Source organism: Dromaius novaehollandiae, chromosome 6, assembly GCF_036370855.1.
Source record: "Dromaius novaehollandiae isolate bDroNov1 chromosome 6, bDroNov1.hap1, whole genome shotgun sequence".
NCBI lineage: Eukaryota > Metazoa > Chordata > Aves > Casuariiformes > Dromaiidae > Dromaius > Dromaius novaehollandiae.
The window spans coordinates 23,188,662-23,211,483 of NC_088103.1; the positions used below are offsets into that span (position 1 = coordinate 23,188,662).

The 22,822-nt window shown below is 42.4% G+C and overlaps 1 protein-coding gene across 4 annotated transcripts in view; it reads right to left on the reverse strand.

Moving 5' to 3' along the window:
• The window catches only part of ADK (adenosine kinase), a 429,583-nt gene that overhangs the window by 264,741 nt on the left and 142,020 nt on the right, over window positions 1-22,822 (reverse strand). For all 4 annotated transcript variants that reach the window (XM_064513861.1, XM_064513860.1, XM_064513858.1 and 1 more), the window contains exon 3: window positions 6,429-6,482. In XM_064513861.1, coding sequence (XP_064369931.1) covers window positions 6,429-6,482 — 54 coding nt within the window. The remainder of the gene's footprint in view (window positions 1-6,428; window positions 6,483-22,822) is intronic.

A 22,822-nucleotide genomic window follows, 5' to 3' on the forward strand; every position in this document is an offset into this window, starting at 1 on the left:
CCTAAAATAAAGCTGTGTAAAGATCAGAACTGGTGAGCTTTTTTGTAAAGCTGGGCACTCAATTAATGCGTTAACAGTTTTCCACATTACCTCATTACCAAAATTTTTTTCCTATCACATACTGGCCCACTCAGAAGTAATTATGAGTGAGTTGTATTATATAAAGTAACTCAACAGCTTTGAGAGACAAGATGTCTGCGACAGATCCACGCATCAGTCCAACAGTGCAAATAATCTCAGTTGTCAGCATATGTTGAGTAGGCTGACGAAACACGGAGATCTAAAGCTTAGTATTTCTGATATTTTAGTATCTTTCCCTCAAAACCAGCCCTCCACCCTCTTTTTTACTTTTTTTTCGGGGCGGGGGGAACAAGATGGGTAAAAACAAAGGTATTTTAGGGAGACTACGCATCAACAGGACACTGATTCCCCAAAGTGACCTATAGAGAAGGATTTTCAAAGTATTATTGAAGATAAACTACACCGTCTAGCGGCACAAAACACTGCAGCCTGGTTGGTGCCAAGAGCCTTAGGCTGCCGGCTGCACCCCTCCATGCCTGCTGTACTCGTGCCTTTCTCGCCACGCGTTGGACAGTCCCTGAGGCGCGACTGCCCAGCGATGGGTTGAGGGTTGAGTCCGTCAGCTTTTGCACTGAAGGTTTATGATATATAGTGTTTTACACATGGTAACGACCCAAAATACGAGGAAGCTCCGCTGCAACATTCTCAGATCCTCCTGTCAACAGGTGCAAAGCCCTTTCACACCCTCCAACTCCATAACATACCCAAGCTGCTTCTAGACCTCTACTGTATATTTCTCTGCTCTATCGCAGGCATCACACAGGTCCTCTGTAATTCCCAAACAGGCCTCCTATGTCCCCCAGATTCACCCTTCCAATACCCATTTCCCTCATACATACATATATATACATATATATACACACACACACACATATAGGCTAAGCAAAACCAGAACACAAGAAAAAAAGAAATGTTAATCATAATTCAAAACCAGATCAGTCAGTTCCCCAACTAGCTGTTCTCAAACTGAACAGACCATTTTTCCCTTATTCAATTTCTCTACGAAAAAATGCCCACACGGCAAGTGTGAAATTAGGAATAAAATACCCAAATAAATTCCTCTTGGCAAACTTGCAGCAGTGCAATAGCCCCCCCCCACACACCCCTTCCTACTACAACACATCAAATGATTGACTGACGAGGAAGGAAGGTTATATTCATTTATCATCTTCTTCTTTCTCACTTTATGGTCTTTGTGACTGCAAAAAGATCAGTTATGAAAGCAGAGATAGAAAGCTGTGGGGCATAAAATGGCTCCCACATTTCCTATCTTCTCCTTCAGCTAACTTCCAAAAAAGTGAAGTATTCAGTCACAAACGAACAAAACAGTTTATAAAACTGTATGACCAGCAGCCAAAGCCATATGAAAGTAAATGTCCCGAAGCACTGCTCAGTGGTATCACTAACTTTCAAACAATGCTCTGAAGACTCACAATGAGTGTATTTTAGTTGCCAATCCAAATTGCAAGATTTTGCTACAGCCCATATTTTAGTAAATGAGACTATTACTAAAAAACCAGCACTACGGCCAACCCTTCTGTAGCTAGTGAAAATGAACTCTGTATATCTAGTCATATCAGGGATTGGGTAAATAATAAAGTGTTTCTATTTAACCTCAAGACAAGTTAACCCAGGTCACTTTTCATCACTTGCTGCAGTTAGCCTTAATTTATTCTCCTCGAAAACTTTTGATCTGGAACTGCGGTCAGAAGATCAGCCTGGGCAACAACACATGCACACAGACACTTAAAAGACTATAGGACCTTAAAGTCAATATGACCTTAAAGTCACTCAAGACCAACTCTAAGAACTAAAAATAGGAGCAACTTCTGCAAGACAAAGAATATACAAAGAATCCAGAGAAATATTTTCATTTCTCTCAGACTTTATATTTATTTACTGTTCTCAGACAGGAAGAACAAGCAACATTAAAGCCTCATAAACATCACTGGCTCCAGTTTTCCACAGCAACCTTGGAGGATGAAGGCTTTTTGCCCCCTCCCCCCCCCCCCCAACTTATATGGGATTAGTTGGGATGGGGGAGGTGGGAAGAAGCATCTCCCAGACCTCTCTTCAGCCACAAATGCACATTTACCTTGCAAAAAAACTGTGCAAACTGAAGACATTACTGTTCATCCCATCTTTGTTATTCTCTGCTAGAGATTACCAACACCACAGCTGAACCAGTAAAAACAAATATGTTTGCTCATCTGATTCACTGCAAAGTTAGCATGCTTAGCTTAATCATCAGTGAAGAAGTTTTGAACTAATCTGCTAATTTTATAGGGAAGCAGACTAAGGCACCTTCACACTTCCCGTTCCTTGGCTGAGCTGCAGGGCAGTGACCTTCACCTCGTGTGCGTTCAGGAGTTGATGGAGGACATATATTTCCATTTGGATCCAGAGAAAAACATATAGTCACCAAGTTACAACTTTGTTGCTATCAATTTCCTTTCTGATACAAAAAATGTATATACTACTGAAAAGATAAAATATTAGAAGGCTGCTGCAGTCCAAGTGAATAGCAAGCAGAAAAAAATTGGTGATATTTCATACCTTAGCGCTCAAAATAGAATTTCAGTATGATGCCATGCCTGTACGCCAACTCCAGCCCGTCTCCATGGTTGTACTTGCCTCACTAAATAGCTAAGATTCTAGGCCAACACGATCAAGCCAAGTCAGGGAGTAGCTTGTCCAATTATCTTTGGAGATAATGCATCCATTACTGAACAAAATCTACATTTTTATGAAGAACAGCTATATACAAAAGTGATCACTAAGAGAGTGAAGGACCTCTGATAGTCAGGAAATCATCTTAGAACTAGTAGATGAAGAATGCCAAATTAGTCATCTTTGCTAGGTATGTCAGTATAAAGTTGCAAACATTTCGAAAACTGGAAGATAAAATATTTTACACAGAGGGATTCTGGCACTGAAAAAATACATGCAGAGACAAATCTAAGCAACTTTTCTGGAAAATTTTGGTTTTGACTTAAGAAAATATCACAACATGTTCAGAAGAGCACCTTATCATAAGGGCATCGAACTGAAACATAGGTCTATAGCCAATTACCCTGATGGGAAGTTTAGTCTTGTACCATTCCCAATAACTAGCATTTCTTTTAAATAGGAAAGCTTATCTAAACATCAGAAAAGGATAGTCAAGTATCTAACAACTTACCTGTAAGTTAAATGAGATCATTTAGCCAGAAGGACAGAAAGTTCTCTGAGGTTCACCACTCTGTTTAACTTGTTCTGCACTATATAGTTAAGACAGTTCATAAAGAGCACAAGACGTACTAGAAAAGTTCCAAAGATCTATCCTGAAACAACGGGACACTGACTTACAAGAGTTTTTTTTCCTGTCAAGTATCCAGTGACATTCAAGATGCCAAGGTCAACAGCAAAAGCATGTTCCAATCCTTTCATTATAACTGACAGAGTATAAATCATCTGGGGAGCTCCTGTACTGATAACAATGAAAAGCCAAAGAAAGGTTCTCTTCCAGCTGACTCCTGTAAAGCGGTTTATTTTTACTGAATTTTCTTTATTTAAGAGAGTTCAACCCTTCATTTAAGCAATGGCTGTCGTAAACATGTCAGTAACTAATAGGCAATTAAATAATCAACATGCAACGCACACTTAAAATAAAAAAAGACCAGAGAGCATTTTAATGTTTAAACTATTTCAAATGAAGTAACCTCACATGAAAACATTCAGTTTAATCCATATGTACTGCATAAACAAAATTCGTGTACATAGTAAAACTTGTAACGTTTGAAATACAGATCTGTATGTCTTTTAACTTGTGCTCGACCCCCCCCCCCAACATGCTAGTACTTCTAATACTTCCAGTTAAGTCCTTTTAAAATGGTCTCATACATTTAATGGCTTAATGACAATCACGCTGCCCGCAAATGTTCTGTTATTACAGAGAGTGTTCTGTGTAAAACCAACCAAATACGCTAATCAAAGGCAACTGCTGTTGCCTATCTTTTGCCTGCAGCGCTAGCAGTTTTAATGTCACAGGTACATTATCACGATGTACAAATATAGATGAAATGTCTTTTCCATCCTTAAAAAGGACACTGAAATTTTATTTTGCTAGCAGTTCAATCACTAAGACTTTTCGTGCACACTTCTGTTTGCAAAGGAATTAAATCTTCATTACAAGGGTTCTTTTTTACAATTTGAAGTCTATGACCTTACTGAGAAATATCCAAACCTTTAACACAGAAAAACCTGGCAGCTATAGATATCAATCTCTCTGAAACAGCTGCTTCATTTTACATGTGGATAAACTGATTAACAGCCTTTTTTGGATGCTATGAAATAATTCAAAATAAGACAAATATCTGGTAATGTAATAAGAGAAACAGACAATTATGTGCAAGGGCTGAAAGTTTAAAAATAGAGAAAAAGGGGGTGGGTTTTTTTCTATTTAAGCATGCAAATGCACACAGAAGGGACCAAATTCCCCGCTACCTTTATCCTAAAAGAAAGAAATGTGAAAGCAGTCCTAAACATCTATATCTTACTTGGAAACATAACTGTTATATAAATATTACACTAGTCACTATGGAAAAGACACTGAATCAACACAATTATGTAATGGTTGACAAGTGAAACACTTTCTACAGTCTTTCATACAAACTATCTTTAAAAAAGGCAGTTACATAATACAGATTTGAGGGATGGCAAAGAGGACATTCAAAGAGAATATTTTTCAGACAGCATATGGAAAAGAGCGAGTGAAGGAGACTTCATGCACTGGGTATAGCTCTTCAGCCAGGGGTCATAATGCACAGGAATTAAAATGAGCAGTAACGACAGACACAATTACTTCACCTTATGGAAAGCTTTAAGAGCAACAGAACTTTTTTTAATTATATCCTGAAATGAAAAGTATTGTAATAGTGACTTCATATAACCTGTACTCTTACACATACAAACGAGCAGGAATGCTCCAATTACGTCTTTTTTAGTCTTTGTATACTGTTTATACAAAGCTATATGCAAAGTTTTTATATAAACAGACACTATTTAGTGAATGTTTTTCTCCTCTCCACTACAGTGATTCGGATTGAAGAAATCAGTTATTACAGAAAATATACCAAGCTCAAGGAAGTCTCCCCCACTTCCAAAACATGTATACAGTAACTAACAACTTCAGTTACTGTTTTAAAAGTGACTATAAATGAAAAAGATGAGGATTAAAAAAAGAAAAAAAAACAGGTATACAAACTCCGAAAGTTTTCTCCCTCATGTCTTGATAATATCCACTAATATTTTTACTTTCCCTTGTTCAAATGTCTATCAACATACTTAGGCATGCTACCGAGTATTTGTTTTCAATCTAAATGTAGAACTTCTGTATTTTAGTACCTAATGAGCCAAAATAGAAAGTACAGGTTATTTTGCCTGAAAATGGAGGCTGCTCTAAAATAAAAAAGTCATATTGATTCACACAAGTTTTCTTAGTAAGCTTTCAGTGGTTTGCTGAGGACCTAGAGAGGCTTTGCATTTCTAATACTTTGCTTCCAGATTTAGAATAAATTTGAAATTCAAGCTTATTTGGTATGGGCATCTCTTTAATGAAGGAACAAAAACATTTAAGGAGCTGTTATTACAGTGTTTGATTACCTGTGGCTACTTTTCCTGCAAGACAAAACAAAGAGCCATTCAACAACGAAATACATCCACAATAGAATTATATATTTTTCTCCATGAACAGAGTTTTCAGGCTACACAATCAGACTTGCCAAAACAGGAAAAATTGTATTACAACTAACAGGCACTGGTGAGTGTCTGCTGCACAGCCCAGTTGCATGACTAGAGCTCACAATGGTTGAGGATGGCCATGATACCACACAAGTAAACAAGTTTAAATAATGAACCAGCACTTTACCTGAAAAAAGGCTTCCTTTCAATTTCTGCTAGATTAAAAAAAAAAAAATCACTTATACACAGACTTACTGCAGGCAAGCAGTAAGCATCAGTGTAATCACTAACACACAAAGCATCAATTAGAATGAACATTCAGACATTTAAAATTACAAATGTATCAACTGCAGTTAAGAGTGCAACTTTAAAAAAAAGAATGAAAATGAGCTTTTAAATCTTTTTTGAAACTCACTTCTTTTAAAACTCAACTGGTTTTCAGACAAGTTATGTAATTTGCATTAATTCATAGCACATGATACTGAAGAGCAGAAACTATGTTTCTGGATACACAAAACTGCTGCTCCAGACCTTTAATAAGAAGATATATCTATCTTATGTACGCACATAGAAAAGCAAATACATATAACATGCATGTACATCAGCAGAAATATAGAAGAACTTACAATTCTTTGTGTTTCTCCTCTGCCAGAATTTGGTCATTTGGCTTCAGCCCATACCTTGAGAAAAACAAAACACAAAACATGTTTATTCCCTTGAGAACATACCCATAAAATGTAGTTTTATGGTTTTAAATTGGTAATTTTATGCTTAATTCACACTTAAAAATAAAGAATATTCCATTTGTCACTTTGCCCTCTATTTTTATTCCTTTCTCCAGTCAAATGAAGAACCGTAAATTACCCCTCTGAGGAAAGTTTCTGGTCACTAATTAACTACAATCAAGTTATCTTGAGACTATCTTCTGTTTTTCACCATAGTATCATGCTGCCTTGCATCTATTTATCCACCTGGCTGCTAAATCCTTCATGGAGTTGCTTCTAACCAGGATATAGCAGGATCCATCCACACCCTCCTTCACTCCATGTGTCTTAAAGGCAGAGTTTGCATTCGACTCTTAATGTATATGCTTTACTTCAACACACTGTTCAGTAACAAATTCAGATCACTTGGTTTAACTGCCCAGATGTCTTTCCTGCTTACCATTTTACCAGTCTCTAAGACAATTTTTACCTGCTGCGATCTTGCATTTACTTCCAGATCAGTGTTTTCTTTAGTGGATAGTGTCAGGCCCAGTAATAATCTCTTCATAATGCTGCTAAACCTCACTGATTATCTCCGCTAGCCATATCTTAATAAGCACTTTATTGATAGCAGCTGGTTATATGTCAGAAAAAGAGAAAAGAGCTACAAGGAAATTTCTAAAATGAACATCTTTGAGAAGTCAAAGGACACAAATTCTTTTTATGTGACTTGTAATCTCACATACAATAAGATCAGGCTGTCATAGACAGACATAGCCTGCCTAATGTGCTATCCCTTATGTAAAAGGAGGTAATTTTACCCATTAAAAAAATATCTGCACAATGTCAACCAGAACCACCATTCTTCACCACGAACAATACTACATGCATTTCCACAGGCAATTTGACAGCAAGAAATCCAACCACTTTAGCTAGAACTGAATACAATTTATCTGCTGAGGATATAAGTACTAATATCTACACTTGAGCTTTTTACAGATTCTTCTCGGTTCCTTGTTTCCTCACCTTTTTATAATTTAATCCCCACATCCAGTTATTTAAAGAAAAATCAAAACAAACAAAACCCTGCACTACTTCTTCATTTGAGTCAGTTGGCTAGAACAAAAAACGTGCAACTTAATGGCAATGCTACTTAACAGATGTGTTATTTTTGCCTTCAGCAGGTTACTGACATAACACGGAGGAGTGGGAGTCTGGGGTGGGGATGCAGGGAACCAGTTGCTACTTTTGAGGTTTGCAGAATGGTTCCTTCTGTGAGCCACACTTTACCTAATCTTTTTCATTTTCTCCCTTGTTTCAGCCTGAAAAAGGCACTTTTAATTTTTCAAATATCCTTCCTTGTCCCCTAAATAAGATATGGCTTTGACATCAACTTGTCAAAGAAAATTATCTCAAAGGAAGACACTTGTAGAGTTTGAATTTTTATTAGTACTTTCTACATTAAGATAGGATGCATATTGTATTTCATACACAGTTGCTGAAGTATTTAATGCATTTAAATATGCAGCTAGCACACTGAACAGCTCTTGCATAGTATTTCCCAAAATGTGTTTCGCAGGCAAGATTGAGTCGCACCAGCTGGCTTTTCATAGCTGATGAGGGTTAGAACTGGAACAAAGAATTTCTCTCCCCCAGACTTAAAAAAAAAAAAAAAAAAAAAAAAGACCTAAATGCAAAATTGATGCTAAAGGTATGCAATCTAAAATTTTAAAATAACTTAGGACATTTGAGGCAACTGGAACAACATATTGCACATTTGGTATAATGTACCCTAGTATTATTAAACTAGTGAGAAGAAGAAACCCAAATATGCTATGCAAGTGGGCAAAAGAGCTGAAGAGACTACAACTTATTTTTTTTTCTATTTCCTGCCCTGAGAAATTTCAAGTTCAACACATCCTAGCATGAAATGATTTTTCATTTCAACCATCCAGTACATGCCAATTTGGGATAGATACAGTTTGAAATTTTGTACTAATCTCATCACTGCTCAAGATCCTATTTCAAAAGCAGGACCTAAGGAAAGAATACAAATGTGCGAAGTTCTACAGCAATATAGTAGGCAAATGTCAAAACAAACTGTAGTACGTTTCAGAAATGATGCGTTTAAACACTTTGATATGTCCTTTACAGACATTTAACCTACTCCAAGAGCAGCCAGTGTTCCAGCCATCAGCTTCCAAATGGCAGCTGCACATAATCACGCAAAGAGGGACAAAAAAAGCGCCCCAACGGCAGCGACTGTCACGCTGCACAGCTGCACGCTGCCAAACAACTTCAGCTGCCCGGCCAGATATGCACAGCCCAGCCCCTGACTATGGTCAGAAAACATTTGCTGCCATCCGATAGATTGGCTGTATTTGTGTAAAGCTTCAGCTTCTGGAAGACATTAACTTTCCCCCCAAACTCGGTTCCCCATGCAGCTTCTTTGGCCACAAGACTCTTGGTCTAACTTCTAGATGTCATTGCGCCATAGTCCCTCCAGCATAACCTATTCTGATCAAAGCTCAAGTGACTTATCTGCAAGTAGAAGAGAACATTATTCTACCACCCGAGCTCTACTCTCAATTTAACGAAGAAGTTTTACATCCCTTTACATAACATTTTTCAATGCTAAGATAATGTTTTAAACAGTATTCTTTCTAACCTGGTTACAAAAAGGCATTCATTCCATCCATATTTAGGTGTTTAACTTACCAGGAAAAATTAGCAAACTAATCTCCCTAAATTCCATCAAGAAACACAGACCCAAACCAATTCACTCTCTGGAAAAGCATCTTACCCCCTATTGATTACAGAGGGGGGGAGTACAGTGATACAGGATGTCTAAATTAGCCTGCTAAGCAAGGTGATATGAATGTCTGCCATTAGTCACAAACTTTATAACTTCAGAAAATTAACAAACTATCAATAATTTCAGTGAGACAAGCTTGAAATAACTGAATTTTTATGATGAGGGATGTTTTTGCCTTTCCAAGACAAAGCTTTTCTAAGCTTCTCAAATATTTTTTCCTCATCTGTTTACTGTAATCATTAACACTACCAGGACCTACATCTGAACTTCATGTTATTTTCTCCCTTTCTAAATGTTATGTTTTCAGAGCCAATTTTGTATGTACGTGCACAGATACATACATAAAAATATCAAAATTATCTCCCCCAAACTTTAATAATACATTCATAGCTATTTCAGTCTTAAATATTTTCCTTTCCATAAACCTGAAAATCAAGTGGCACAGAGCCACAGTAAAAGATTATTACAGACAGTCTGAGGATGCAGATATTATACAGAGCCAGAACAGCATTAAGGAAATTTGGTGATACGTACAGCTAAACATTCTCTGTCAAAATAAATGTCAAGGCCAATTGAAGGAGTTTTTATTGCCTATAACAGCTAAAGGTACAACTTTAGCCAACAAGTTCTATCTGGTTACAGTGCTACCAAAAATAAAGAATGCATATTCTTCACTAATTTCTACTCTGGTATTCATATGACTTCCCTAGCATTCAAACATGAGATTATCATCTCAGTTGCAAGTTTTACGGAAATATATAAACTTTTTTTTATGTTTGCTTTTAATTTTTTTTTAGGTATAATTAGAATCTGTAAGCTCAGGCCTGACTTGTGCAATGCACTTGAAAGATCCTCCTGAAATGGTGCCACTACAACTCTTTGCTTTTTCATTTTCCAGCTCTTAATAACAGTGACTATGGAGACTAATGTGCTTGGACTGCAGTCAGCGTTTTTGCAATAATGCTCTTAACGGAACAAATAGCTGTACGATATGGTCTCTTTCAGACAACATCCAATTTTACAAAGCCTTAATCAAATTAGAAACAAAACACACAGTCTACACTAAATATGTACTGTATGTGTAAAAACTCCACAGGAATATCAAGTCCTGATCTGCTCCATGAACCAGTTTCCTGAAAAGCTGGTAAAATTCAGCTGGCTTAAGGCCCAAAATAAACAAGTCTGGTGACGAGCAAATAGGTTTTAAAAATGACAACAGATTTTACAGCTTCAAAATTCACTTACCCTTCAAAATGTCCACCAATTTAAGCAAAAAATTAGATAGACACAATACCAGAAAACTGCACAGAGATCAAACTAAAAATCAGCACATGCATATACACTGCTACTTGGGCCATAATAGCCAAGTTAAGGTCTCCACAGAGTAGACTACCCAGAAACAAGAAGGTACACAAAACCATACACAGATACATGCTCATGTAGTATTTTCATAAATAGTTTCAAGAATACTTGTAAAGGAACAAGGAGCTAGAGGTAAAAGAATATTTTTGTATTAATTGTTAAGGTAAGCAGCCAGCATTAAAAAAGATAAAAACCCTATTTCAATAATAAATGGAGACAGTGAAGCACCCTAAGAAGCTATGAACATACACACATCTATGCAGTCATTCTTCTGCCTTGCTTGATGTTCAAATAAGTATGAACTTTGCCACAGTACAAGTGGCAAAAGTCCCCTGTATTTGAATAACCCTGCTGCCCTAGAGATGAACATGGGCTTTGCTGATTCCTATGCTTCTTGTACTTGACAAGCTCTGCCGTAGCTATTCTTTTAAATATTTCCCAGCTTGATTAAAAGTGGCATGTATGGAGGGTAGATTTCCAACATTTTCTTCCAACTTTGCAGAAAAATCTGTCTGAAGTCTATGCTTCATGAATAAAAGAGTGTCTTAAGGCAGAGCTCTGCAGAAACACGTCTTCATCAATTTTCCACAAAGCCATTAAGGAATCTTAAGGACTTCAATGTACAGTTTTCTTGTACTTCAAATTAATCAGAAAACATTTCCAGAAGAATGATTCAGCAGTTATGTTGCTTGAACTTTCAAATAACGTTAAAGCTACTTTCACTTTTCTATAAAAAGAAATGCAGTCCTTTTTCTGTTTTTTTTTTTTTTTTTTTTTTTTTTTTTTTTTTTTTTTTTTCAATAATTGATCTGAGAAAACTAGGACAGGAAGCCTGAGGGACACTGGTGCGTGCTTGCCCATTTTTTGGACTGGATCAACCACTTTTTACACAAACATGGTTAACACATCCCACAAGATCTTTCAGGTTAGAAACACACGTGAACCGCAACAACAGCACATTCTCACAAGCACTTGCAGACCAACACGCATGGTCAAGCTCAACAGAAGCTCCAAAAATATGTCTACCATAGCAGATTTAAGAGGGGGCTGGGATACAGACAGCCTGTTTTTAAATTTCCGTGTGTGATTTATCAGATGGAACGAGTAATGATGCCACAATTGTTAACTTCATTTCTTCAGACTTGATGTGTCCAGAGAGAAAAAGACAGTGAACTTCTTTTCCAACCATAGTAAGATATAACATGAAGCAAGGCAAATTTCTGCATTTTTGGCATGGCTACAGTTACTTGGAGATTTTGGGAAAGCATAATATAGCCGCCTAGTGCTGATTAGCCTAGTGTTCTTTTTAATGTACTCAAATATGGAGAATAAGTACTATGATTTTGCATTTTTTCTGTATCGTTACATAAAACTTGCTATACAGGGCTCTAGGGGCTGCATATTTCCTAAATCAAGATGCCAACAAAAAAACCACAACCCAGACCATACCTCATGCATTAATTCAGCAGCCAAACCCATCCTGACCCACATGCAACCAGCTAAACCAAAAGCAGAGTTTTGTGTAATTGACACGTTCATAACCAAATATTCGTAACCCAAATATTATCAAATTTTCAATAACCGGCTCTGCAAAAGGGCTTTGATTCATATCCTGAAAGTCAAAATCTCTTGCCTGACTTGCACCACATTTCATTTCATCACAGTGCTACTACATTTGCTCTTCTATTTCTCCCGAGTTCCTCTCTGCTGCTTTGTTCCCCTACAGTCCCCAAGCCTCACCTTCTGCAAGGCACTACGCTTCCTTTCCCCTCAAAATTTCCTCTCCCCTTCAGCCTCCTTCCTATGCCATAAATAGGGCGGCTTGTTCCACCTGCCCTTCTGCATTCCTGTCTTGGCCTCAAACTGACTGCAACGTCGAGGACCCTGCAGCAATGACTTGTCTCTTTAATGACAGCTGATCATCATCCACTGTTATGCTCGGGTGACTCTGCACAGGTTAAACAGTTTTAGAAAAATTCCTTACTGAGCAAATATTGCTTTACTGACAAACACAAAACCAAGTCCAGAATCTTTTCCTTGAGAAGCTGAAAGATTAAAGAGGGATTACACATGATAGCAATGAAATCCCAGCGAGAACTTGCTTCCTGACATCTTAACCACAAAAAGAGGAAACCGCCTAAAAGACTCCTCAGACACTCCTCTGGAGAAGTTTTGGGGATGTGGGAGGATGTGCATCTCAGAGTGACTTCAGCAAGGATCAGTGCTAGACCCAGCACTACGCAACCCATTTCTAAGTGATCGGGAGTTAAATGCAGTAATTGCTGACACAATCCCTCGATGACAGCAGACAGGCGAGGGGGACGCAGTGACAGCAGGACACTCCAGCAGGCAGTAAGACGAACCCATTCAAACACGGTAACTTCAAAATACAGACGCAGAGCCAAAAAGCTGAACAAAAAGAATACCAATACAGGCTGGGGTAAAGCGCGCCCCACAAACTAGTGACGTGGGGGGGCAAGGTCACAATCCTCAACTCACTCAACAGGAGCTTCTAGTTTATGCCAAAGAGTAAAGTTGCCAATGAACTAGTAAATATGGAAATAGGGGCAGAGCAAAGACAACCAGATGAGTGCTCAGCCTCACTAAGTATTTTGTCCTCCTCCACCTTAATCCTACAAATCTATACAGAAAAACATGCAGCTAAAATATTTACCTTACGAGAAAGGAACATAGGCAGGAATAAAGCACATGCTAGGGATAATGGGAAAGAGACAAGGAAAACCAGCAATACAGGAAGGTTAAGATGCCTCTTTTTGAAGACTGTTGAAAATAAATGACTTTTCACAGTTATCAGAGAAAGAATCAAGTCCAGCTCGAGGGAAAAAAATATGGAGCTCTGCCCTGGCAGAGAATTGCACTGCTTGTCAAAACAACAGCATCTTCTTAAGTAAGAATTTAAACTCAGCTCAAACCACAGATCATGGTTCTTTCATTTATAAAAATTTCCAGACTTTAAACACTGCTACTGAAATAGAAATAATGTCACTACTGAGAAACTGAAGCCACATCCTGGAGAACTTGTGGAGGAGGTTCTGGCATTTTCATTTTTCCAAAACAGGGTTTTCCCAGTTCCTGTGTACTAGCGTGACTGGAGTCGTATTTGGACTGCATCACATCTTACATAAACATCTCTGGCTTTCAGAAAAAAAACTTCTGAGATTTCTGGCTGAAAGGGATCCCAAAAATATAACCAGAAAGATTTTTCACTATGATAGTTATTATTCAAACGGAAGACAGATCTTAAATTTCAACACAGAATTAACTTAAAATTACACTTCTAAAACCTAAAGAAAAAAAACCTGCATTTTAATACATTTACCAATGTCATATATAAATTAGAAGTACTTTTTCCCCCAATTTCTTGCATGGATATGATAACTAATTTAAACATAAACATTACTAGGCATAGTTTTTCTGGTTTTTTTTTCTTCTCCCCTCTTGATTCCACATTTTCCTAAATATTAATTTCCTAAAATTAATTTCCTAAATTATTCGGTGCAATAAAGTAGATTCTCCACTGATGGTATGCTAGGAAATCAGGACTTTAAGCAGCTATTAATATTGTAAGACAGATTTAAAGAGCTTTCGAAATTGAAGTCAAAATAATAATAGGTTTAAATGATTAAAATGGATTAAGAAAGCCAGGAAAGTTCAAAGCTTGTTAAATACCAGACTGAGGAAAACTACGATCATTTAATAGGGTCAGGCCTATCATTCTAGACTGACGCATACAGTAGTGGCCTTGTCAAAATAACTTAATGATAAACTAGTGAGCCAAAAATGTAAGATGTCTAAATACTTACAGTAAATATGTAAAGGAAAATGGTTTTGCAATGGTAATTTTTGAAATATTTGACTGCAAGCACCTTAGTCTTATTTTCATTTTAAAATGATTTCTTTTAAAAAGTTAGTCAGCTCACAGTCTACATTTCGTTCTGAAATTGTTAGTCTGGATTCTGTACTCACTACATTGGCAGCACTTATATCTGTTTGACTTTTCATAATTTCATTATGGAATAAAATATTATTTAATTAATTTTGTGCAGAACTATAGGTGGTTCAGCCTACAGACTGTTGAACTCTGTTACGTATTTCTTCACCATTATTCCTCTGAGCATTCAATATGTTAACTATATCATTGGTCACATCTATCATGTTGTATTGCCTCTGTTCTGAAACTATAATCTAACTTGTAGGTACTGATTTTCTTCAAACAGATATAAACTTTGGTTTGTAACTGAATTAATCTTACAAGTTTATAATCTGAATTACAAGCACAAACCAGGTGTCACAATTCTGAATTAAAATTTGATTTGCATAAAAACTCCAAAAAAAAATAATTTGTACATAATCTAGATAACAATAAACTGAAGGGTTCCTGAGCAGTTTCTCTTCCTAGTTAGCCACCATCATTTGCTATTATCACTTTAAAATTTATTGTTTGGACCAATTTTTACCAGTTGTACAACAGATCCTATCAGCACTAGTACTGAAATTCCCCAGACAAATACCTTACTACTGCGTAAGATGGAGCTCTTTTTGACAGGGAAACTGTAATAAAATATCATTTCGGGAAAGTAGAGTAGTGCAGTTGTGGATTCACAGACTCTTCTGCCTACATCTATAGATTATTTTAATGATTTCTTCTAAATAAAGAGTCTGTATGCCATATATGAATATCCCTGCAAGCTACTCAAGTGACCTTCCTTAGGCTTGAAAATGGATCTTCACTATTACTTCTAAGGAGAAGGCACACTTGAAAAGCCACGTGCATTAGGTATCTGGATAAAGTTCAACAGACTCTACTGCTCCAATAAAATACAGGTTAATATTTTGGATAAACTAACAAAAGGCAGTGACATTACACTATTGCAAATACCTAACAACAGTTTAGGCTTCATCAGAATGAAATACATTTCATAACTGAATTACAACTTTGTCCCCATACTAGACCTGTTGCCTTTCCATCTCCAGAAGAAAAAAATAAAACAGACTTTCTGAAACACAGTTATTTCAATATTCTCTATTAAAAAGAAATACATCAATAAAATCAGTTAGTACCACATCAATAAAATTACCACATCAATAAGATCAATTACTCTCCAGTCAAGAAATCATAAGCCACAAAGTGAGTCCAGAATGTTACTTTCAAGCAGTAAATTCCTCCAAAGGAAGATACTGAAAGTGCTGAGACTACCAAATCTTATGACTGCTGTGCTGTAAGATGCTGTTTAAGACATTATTTGTCTTAAAAATGCTAATAACTGATCTTTTCATTATTCATAGAGAAAAATTCATAGAGCAATTTCATTCTTTACAGAGCAAAAGTGCACCATATTTAAAATCTACAATACATTGCTTGGTTTAGACACTATCACAAAACTAACGGCTAATCTTATTATACCTGTTAGAAGAAGATGGGAAAAAAAAAAGCTTAAGACATGGTCTGTTTTGCTGTTACACAACTTATGGATATCCTTCTGTTTGCGCTAGCAGATTGCTATTGCAATCTAAGTGAATCCTTAAACTGCCTAAAAGCGAGGTTTCTCCCTCCTCTGTCTCCACACGTGAGCACTTGTTGCTGCAAGCTGAACTGTCCTGTGACTTGGAGAGAGAATCATCAAGGAGTTCACATGCCTTAATCCGTCTTCTCTAAAAATGATTTTTGCCCTTATGATGGCAAACACAACTATACAGAGACACGTATTGCTGTTATCATGAAATTCCAGCTGTGCTGAAAGAATTTATCTAAGCCACTAAAAGCATTATCTTTATGGAAAAAAAACAGCCCATGGAAAATGGCAGAGAAGGTTTCAGTACTGCACTGAAAATTTTAATTTCATTCTAAAAATGAAGCAGGAACACCAAGACAGAGTTTCAAGGAGGAGTCCTTGAGAGCTGAACTCTCTGTTCTGCTGCCACCAGAGGATCAGACATGCCCAGAACACCAATTACAGCTTCTGGGAAGAACTGTTTCCTCCCTTTCCCCTCTAGCCATAGCTGCTGTGTTCTTGTATCTTAACTCTTCACCCACGGTGGTAGCAGCAAGCTCCAGCCCAGCCAGCCAGGGCTGGGGCAGAGGAGGAAGGACAGTTCCTGCCATGCACTGCCCAACGGAGTGTCCTGCTTTGGTTGCATAACAGTTCTGTCCCAGAGCTGCTGCAGAAGGTCTTCAGAGCACTTCTCATCTTGTGAGTCAGCAGAAAATTGAAACTTAAAATATCTCCTCACTTTGTAAAGTTCCTGGGCTTCTTTTATTCATTTTTTAAAATCAATCTACATATACATTTAGAACTCTCTTACTGTTGGAAACAGAAATCAGCTATGCCTCAGACTTTCTTGGCTAAAGCAGGAACTCGTAAATGGTGCTTTCGAAACGAGAAACCAAGCGGTTACTAAAGCAACTTACTCACCATAATAAAATGTGTTTGAAGGGTGGAATGTCTTGATGCAACTCTACAGTTTACATTAGCTCATACATGTTAGAAATGCCCCTAGCACAAGAGCTACTACAGTAAAAAGTCAGGGAATTAGCAAACAAAGGTTAACTTTTCTCTTATTTTCTTTTCTTTCTAGATAAAGATAGCTAACTCCCAGAGAGGAAACCTCTCATATAAGGGATTTCCTGGGTAGACAGATAGTATAGTTTTACAGCAAACTTCATTGCCTACCTTCCTAGGAGCAGAAAGCTCCTGTTCATTAAAAACAAAAAAAAATGAATAGGAAGCAGGGACTTTTTAATACTCAAAAAATTTCAACTATAAAAGGACTGAAAAAAATCCACTTTGTAGTTCAAACAATTACTTGCTACTATTCACATATTACAGCTTGTCATATTAGACAGTCATATGCTCCCTTTATGCTCTGTCACATGTATCTCACATGTTGCTGTTGAAAAAATCAGTCTTCCTGTCGTTTCAGGATAATGCGGAGAAAAAACAAAAATTTTCTTCTTTTCTCTAAAAAAAAAATTTTTAAGAAAAAAGCATCGAAATGTCCAATTCCAGACCTATCGATAGGTCTGCGGATTTCCCCAGCTACTTACAGGGATCCCCAGCACTAGGTCCTGACAGTTATCGCTGACCCGCCAGATGGATCCCTGCCGGGAGCCGTCCATACCGCTCGCTCTCCACAGGCGTCCGCGGCTTTTGCTCTCGGGCCCATTGTGCTCGTGGTAGCCAGCGAAGGGGACCGACATCGAGCGCTCTCCATATTGAGCGGCATCGATGCCGGTCCTATTCCAGACCTAGCGACAGGCTTCGATATCGATAAATCGATATCGAACCCTGTCGATAGGCCCCAAATCCGCTCCTTCTCCGCAGGAACACCTAGCTTTTGCTCTGGAGCCGAGGCTGCTCTCGGGAGGCGCCGCAGCCTGTCGACACCGACCGTTTTTCACACCGACGGGCCGTGCGGAATATCGATTTCCCTACCTCTCGCTGGGGCACCACGTCCAGAGCGATCGATCCCTCTCCGTACGCATCGATACCTCGATCTCGAGAGGCCTCCACGCCTGCCCATTTCCCCAGCTAATTACAGGGATCCCCAGCACTAGGTCCTGACAGTTATCGCTGACCCGCCAGATCGATCCCTGCCGGGAGCCGTCCATACCGCTCGCTCTCCACAGGCGTCCGCCGCTTTTGCTCTCGGGCCCATTGTGCTCGTGGTAGCCAGCGAAGGGGACCGACATCGAGCGCTCTCCATATTGAGCGGCATCGATGCCGGTCCTATTCCAGACCTAGCGACAGGCTTCGATATCGATAAATCGATATCGAACCCTGTCGATAGGCCCCAAATCCGCTCCTTCTCCGCAGGCACGCCTAGCTTTTGCTCTGGGGCCGAGGCTGCTCTCGGGAGGCGCCGCAGCCTATCGACACCGACCGTTTTTCACACCGACGGGCCGTGCGGAATATCGATTTCCCTACCTCTCGCTGGGGCACCACGTCCAGAGCGATCGATCCCTCTCCGTACGCATCGATACCTCGATCTCGAGAGGCCTCCAGGCCTGCCCATTTTCCCAGCTACTTACAGGGATCCCCAGCACTAGGTCCTGACAGTTATCGCTGACCCGCCAGATCGATCCCTGCCGGGAGCCGTCCATACCGCTCGCTCTCCACAGGCGTCCGCGGCTTTTGCTCTCGGGCCCTTTGTGCTCGTGGTAGCCAGCGAAGGGGACCGACATCGAGCGCTCTCCATATTGAGCGGCATCGATGCCGGTCCTATTCCAGACCTAGCGACAGGCTTCGATATCGATAAATCGATATCGAACCCTGTCGATAGGCCCCAAATCCGCTCCTTCTCCGCAGGCACGCCTAGCTTTTGCTCTGGGGCCGAGGCTGCTCTCGGGAGGCGCCGCAGCCTATCGACACCGACCGTTTTTCACACCGACGGGCCGTGCGGAATATCCATTTCCCTACCTCTCGCTGGGGCACCACGTCCAGAGCGATCGATCCCTCTCCGTACGCATCGATACCTCGATCTCGAGAGGCCTCCAGGCCTGCCCATTTTCCCAGCTACTTACAGGGATCCCCAGCACTAGGTCCTGACAGTTATCGCTGACCCGCCAGATCGATCCCTGCCGGGAGCCGTCCATACCGCTCGCTCTCCACAGGCGTCCGCCGCTTTTGCTCTCGGGCCCATTGTGCTCGTGGTAGCCAGCGAAGGGGACCGACATCGAGCGCTCTCCATATTGAGCGGCATCGATGCCGGTCCTATTCCAGACCTAGCGACAGGCTTCGATATCGATAAATCGATATCGAACCCTGTCGATAGGCCCCAAATCCGCTCCTTCTCCGCAGGCACGCCTAGCTTTTGCTCTGGGGCCGAGGCTGCTCTCGGGAGGCGCCGCAGCCTATCGACACCGACCGTTTTTCACACCGACGGGCCGTGCGGAATATCCATTTCCCTACCTCTCGCTGGGGCACCACGTCCAGAGCGATCGATCCCTCTCCGTACGCATCGATACCTCGATCTCCAGAGGCCTCCAGGCCTGCCCATTTCCCCAGCTACTTACAGGGATCCCCAGCACTAGGTCCTGACAGTTATCGCTGACCCGCCAGATCGATCCCTGCCGGGAGCCGTCCATACCGCTCGCTCTCCACAGGCGTCCGCCGCTTTTGCTCTCGGGCCCATTGTGCTCGTGGTAGCCAGCGAAGGGGACCGACATCGAGCGCTCTCCATATTGAGCGGCATCGATGCCGGTCCTATTCCAGACCTAGCGACAGGCTTCGATATCGATAAATCGATATCGAAGCCTGTCGATAGGCCCCAAATCCGCTCCTTCTCCGCAGGCACGCCTAGCTTTTGCTCTGGGGCCGAGGCTGCTCTCGGGAGGCGCCGCAGCCTATCGACACCGACCGTTTTTCACACCGACGGGCCATGGGGAATATCGATTTCCCTACCTCTCGCTGGGGCACCACGTCCAGAGCGATCGATCCCTCTCCGTACGCATCGATACCTCGATCTCGAGAGGCCTCCAGGCCTGCCCATTTCCCCAGCTACTTACAGGGATCCCCAGCACTAGGTCCTGACAGTTATCGCTGACCCGCCAGATCGATCCCTGCCGGGAGCCGTCCATACCGCTCGCTCTCCACAGGCGTCCGCCGCTTTTGCTCTCGGGCCCATTGTGCTCGTGGTAGCCAGCGAAGGGGACCGACATCGAGCGCTCTCCATATTGAGCGGCATCGATGCCGGTCCTATTCCAGACCTAGCGACAGGCTTCGATATCGATAAATCGATATCGAACCCTGTCGATAGGCCCCAAATCCGCTCCTTCTCCGCAGGCACGCCTAGCTTTTGCTCTGGGGCCGAGGCTGCTCTCGGGAGGCGCCGCAGCCTATCGACACCGACCGTTTTTCACACCGACGGGCCGTGCGGAATATCGATTTCCCTACCTCTCGCTGGGGCACCACGTCCAGAGCGATCGATCCCTCTCCGTACGCATCGATACCTCGATCTCCAGAGGCCTCCAGGCCTGCCCATTTCCCCAGCTACTTACAGGGATCCCCAGCACTAGGTCCTGACAGTTATCGCTGACCCGCCAGATCGATCCCTGCCGGGAGCCGTCCATACCGCTTGCTCTCCACAGGCGTCCGCGGCTTTTGCTCTCGGGCCCATTGTGCTCGTGGTAGCCAGCGAAGGGGACCGACATCGAGCGCTCTCCATATTGAGCGGCATCGATGCCGGTCCTATTCCAGACCTAGCGACAGGCTTCGATATCGATAAATCGATATCGAAGCCTGTCGATAGGCCCCAAATCCGCTCCTTCTCCGCAGGCACGCCTAGCTTTTGCTCTGGGGCCGAGGCTGCTCTCGGGAGGCGCCGCAGCCTATCGACACCGACCGTTTTTCACACCGACGGGCCGTGGGGAATATCGATTTCCCTACCTCTCGCTGGGGCACCACGTCCAGAGCAATCGATCCCTCTCCGTACGCATCGATACCTCGATCTCGAGAGGCCTCCACGCCTGCCCATTTCCCCAGCTACTTACAGGGATCCCCAGCACTAGGTCCTGACAGTTATCGCTGACCCGCCAGATGGATCCCTGCCGGGAGCCGTCCATACCGCTCGCTCTCCACAGGCGTCCGCCGCTTTTGCTCTCGGGCCCATTGTGCTCGTGGTAGCCAGCGAAGGGGACCGACATCGAGCGCTCTCCATATTGAGCGGCATCGATGCCGGTCCTATTCCAGACCTAGCGACAGGCTTCGATATCGATAAATCGATATCGAACCCTGTCGATAGGCCCCAAATCCGCTCCTTCTCCGCAGGCACGCCTAGCTTTTGCTCTGGGGCCGAGGCTGCTCTCGGGAGGCGCCGCAGCCTATCGACACCGACCGTTTTTCACACCGACGGGCCGTGCGGAATATCCATTTCCCTACCTCTCGCTGGGGCACCACGTCCAGAGCGATCGATCCCTCTCCGTACGCATCGATACCTCGATCTCGAGAGGCCTCCACGCCTGCCCATTTTCCCAGCTACTTACAGGGATCCCCAGCACTAGGTCCTGACAGTTATCGCTGACCCGCCAGATCGATCCCTGCCGGGAGCCGTCCATACCGCTCGCTCTCCACAGGCGTCCGCGGCTTTTGCTCTCGGGCCCATTGTGCTCGTGGTAGCCAGCGAAGGGGACCGACATCGAGCGCTCTCCATATTGAGCGGCATCGATGCCGGTCCTATTCCAGACCTAGCGACAGGCTTCGATATCGATAAATCGATATCGAACCCTGTCGATAGGCCCCAAATCCGCTCCTTCTCCGCAGGCACGCCTAGCTTTTGCTCTGGGGCCGAGGCTGCTCTCGGGAGGCGCCGCAGCCTATCGACACCGACCGTTTTTCACACCGACGGGCCGTGCGGAATATCGATTTCCCTACCTCTCGCTGGGGCACCACGTCCAGAGCGATCGATCCCTCTCCGTACGCATCGATACCTCGATCTCCAGAGGCCTCCAGGCCTGCCCATTTCCCCAGCTACTTACAGGGATCCCCAGCACTAGGTCCTGACAGTTATCGCTGACCCGCCAGATCGATCCCTGCCGGGAGCCGTCCATACCGCTCGCTCTCCACAGGCGTCCGCCGCTTTTGCTCTCGGGCCCTTTGTGCTCGTGGTAGCCAGCGAAGGGGACCGACATCGAGCGCTCTCCATATTGAGCGGCATCGATGCCGGTCCTATTCCAGACCTAGCGACAGGCTTCGATATCGATAAATCGATATCGAACCCTGTCGATAGGCCCCAAATCCGCTCCTTCTCCGCAGGCACGCCTAGCTTTTGCTCTGGGGCCGAGGCTGCTCTCGGGAGGCGCCGCAGCCTATCGACACCGACCGTTTTTCACACCGACGGGCCGTGCGGAATATCCATTTCCCTACCTCTCGCTGGGGCACCACGTCCAGAGCAATCGATCCCTCTCCGTACGCATCGATACCTCGATCTCGAGAGGCCTCCACGCCTGCCCATTTCCCCAGCTACTTACAGGGATCCCCAGCACTAGGTCCTGACAGTTATCGCTGACCCGCCAGATCGATCCCTGCCGGGAGCCGTCCATACCGCTCGCTCTCCACAGGCGTCCGCCGCTTTTGCTCTCGGGCCCATTGTGCTCGTGGTAGCCAGCGAAGGGGACCGACAT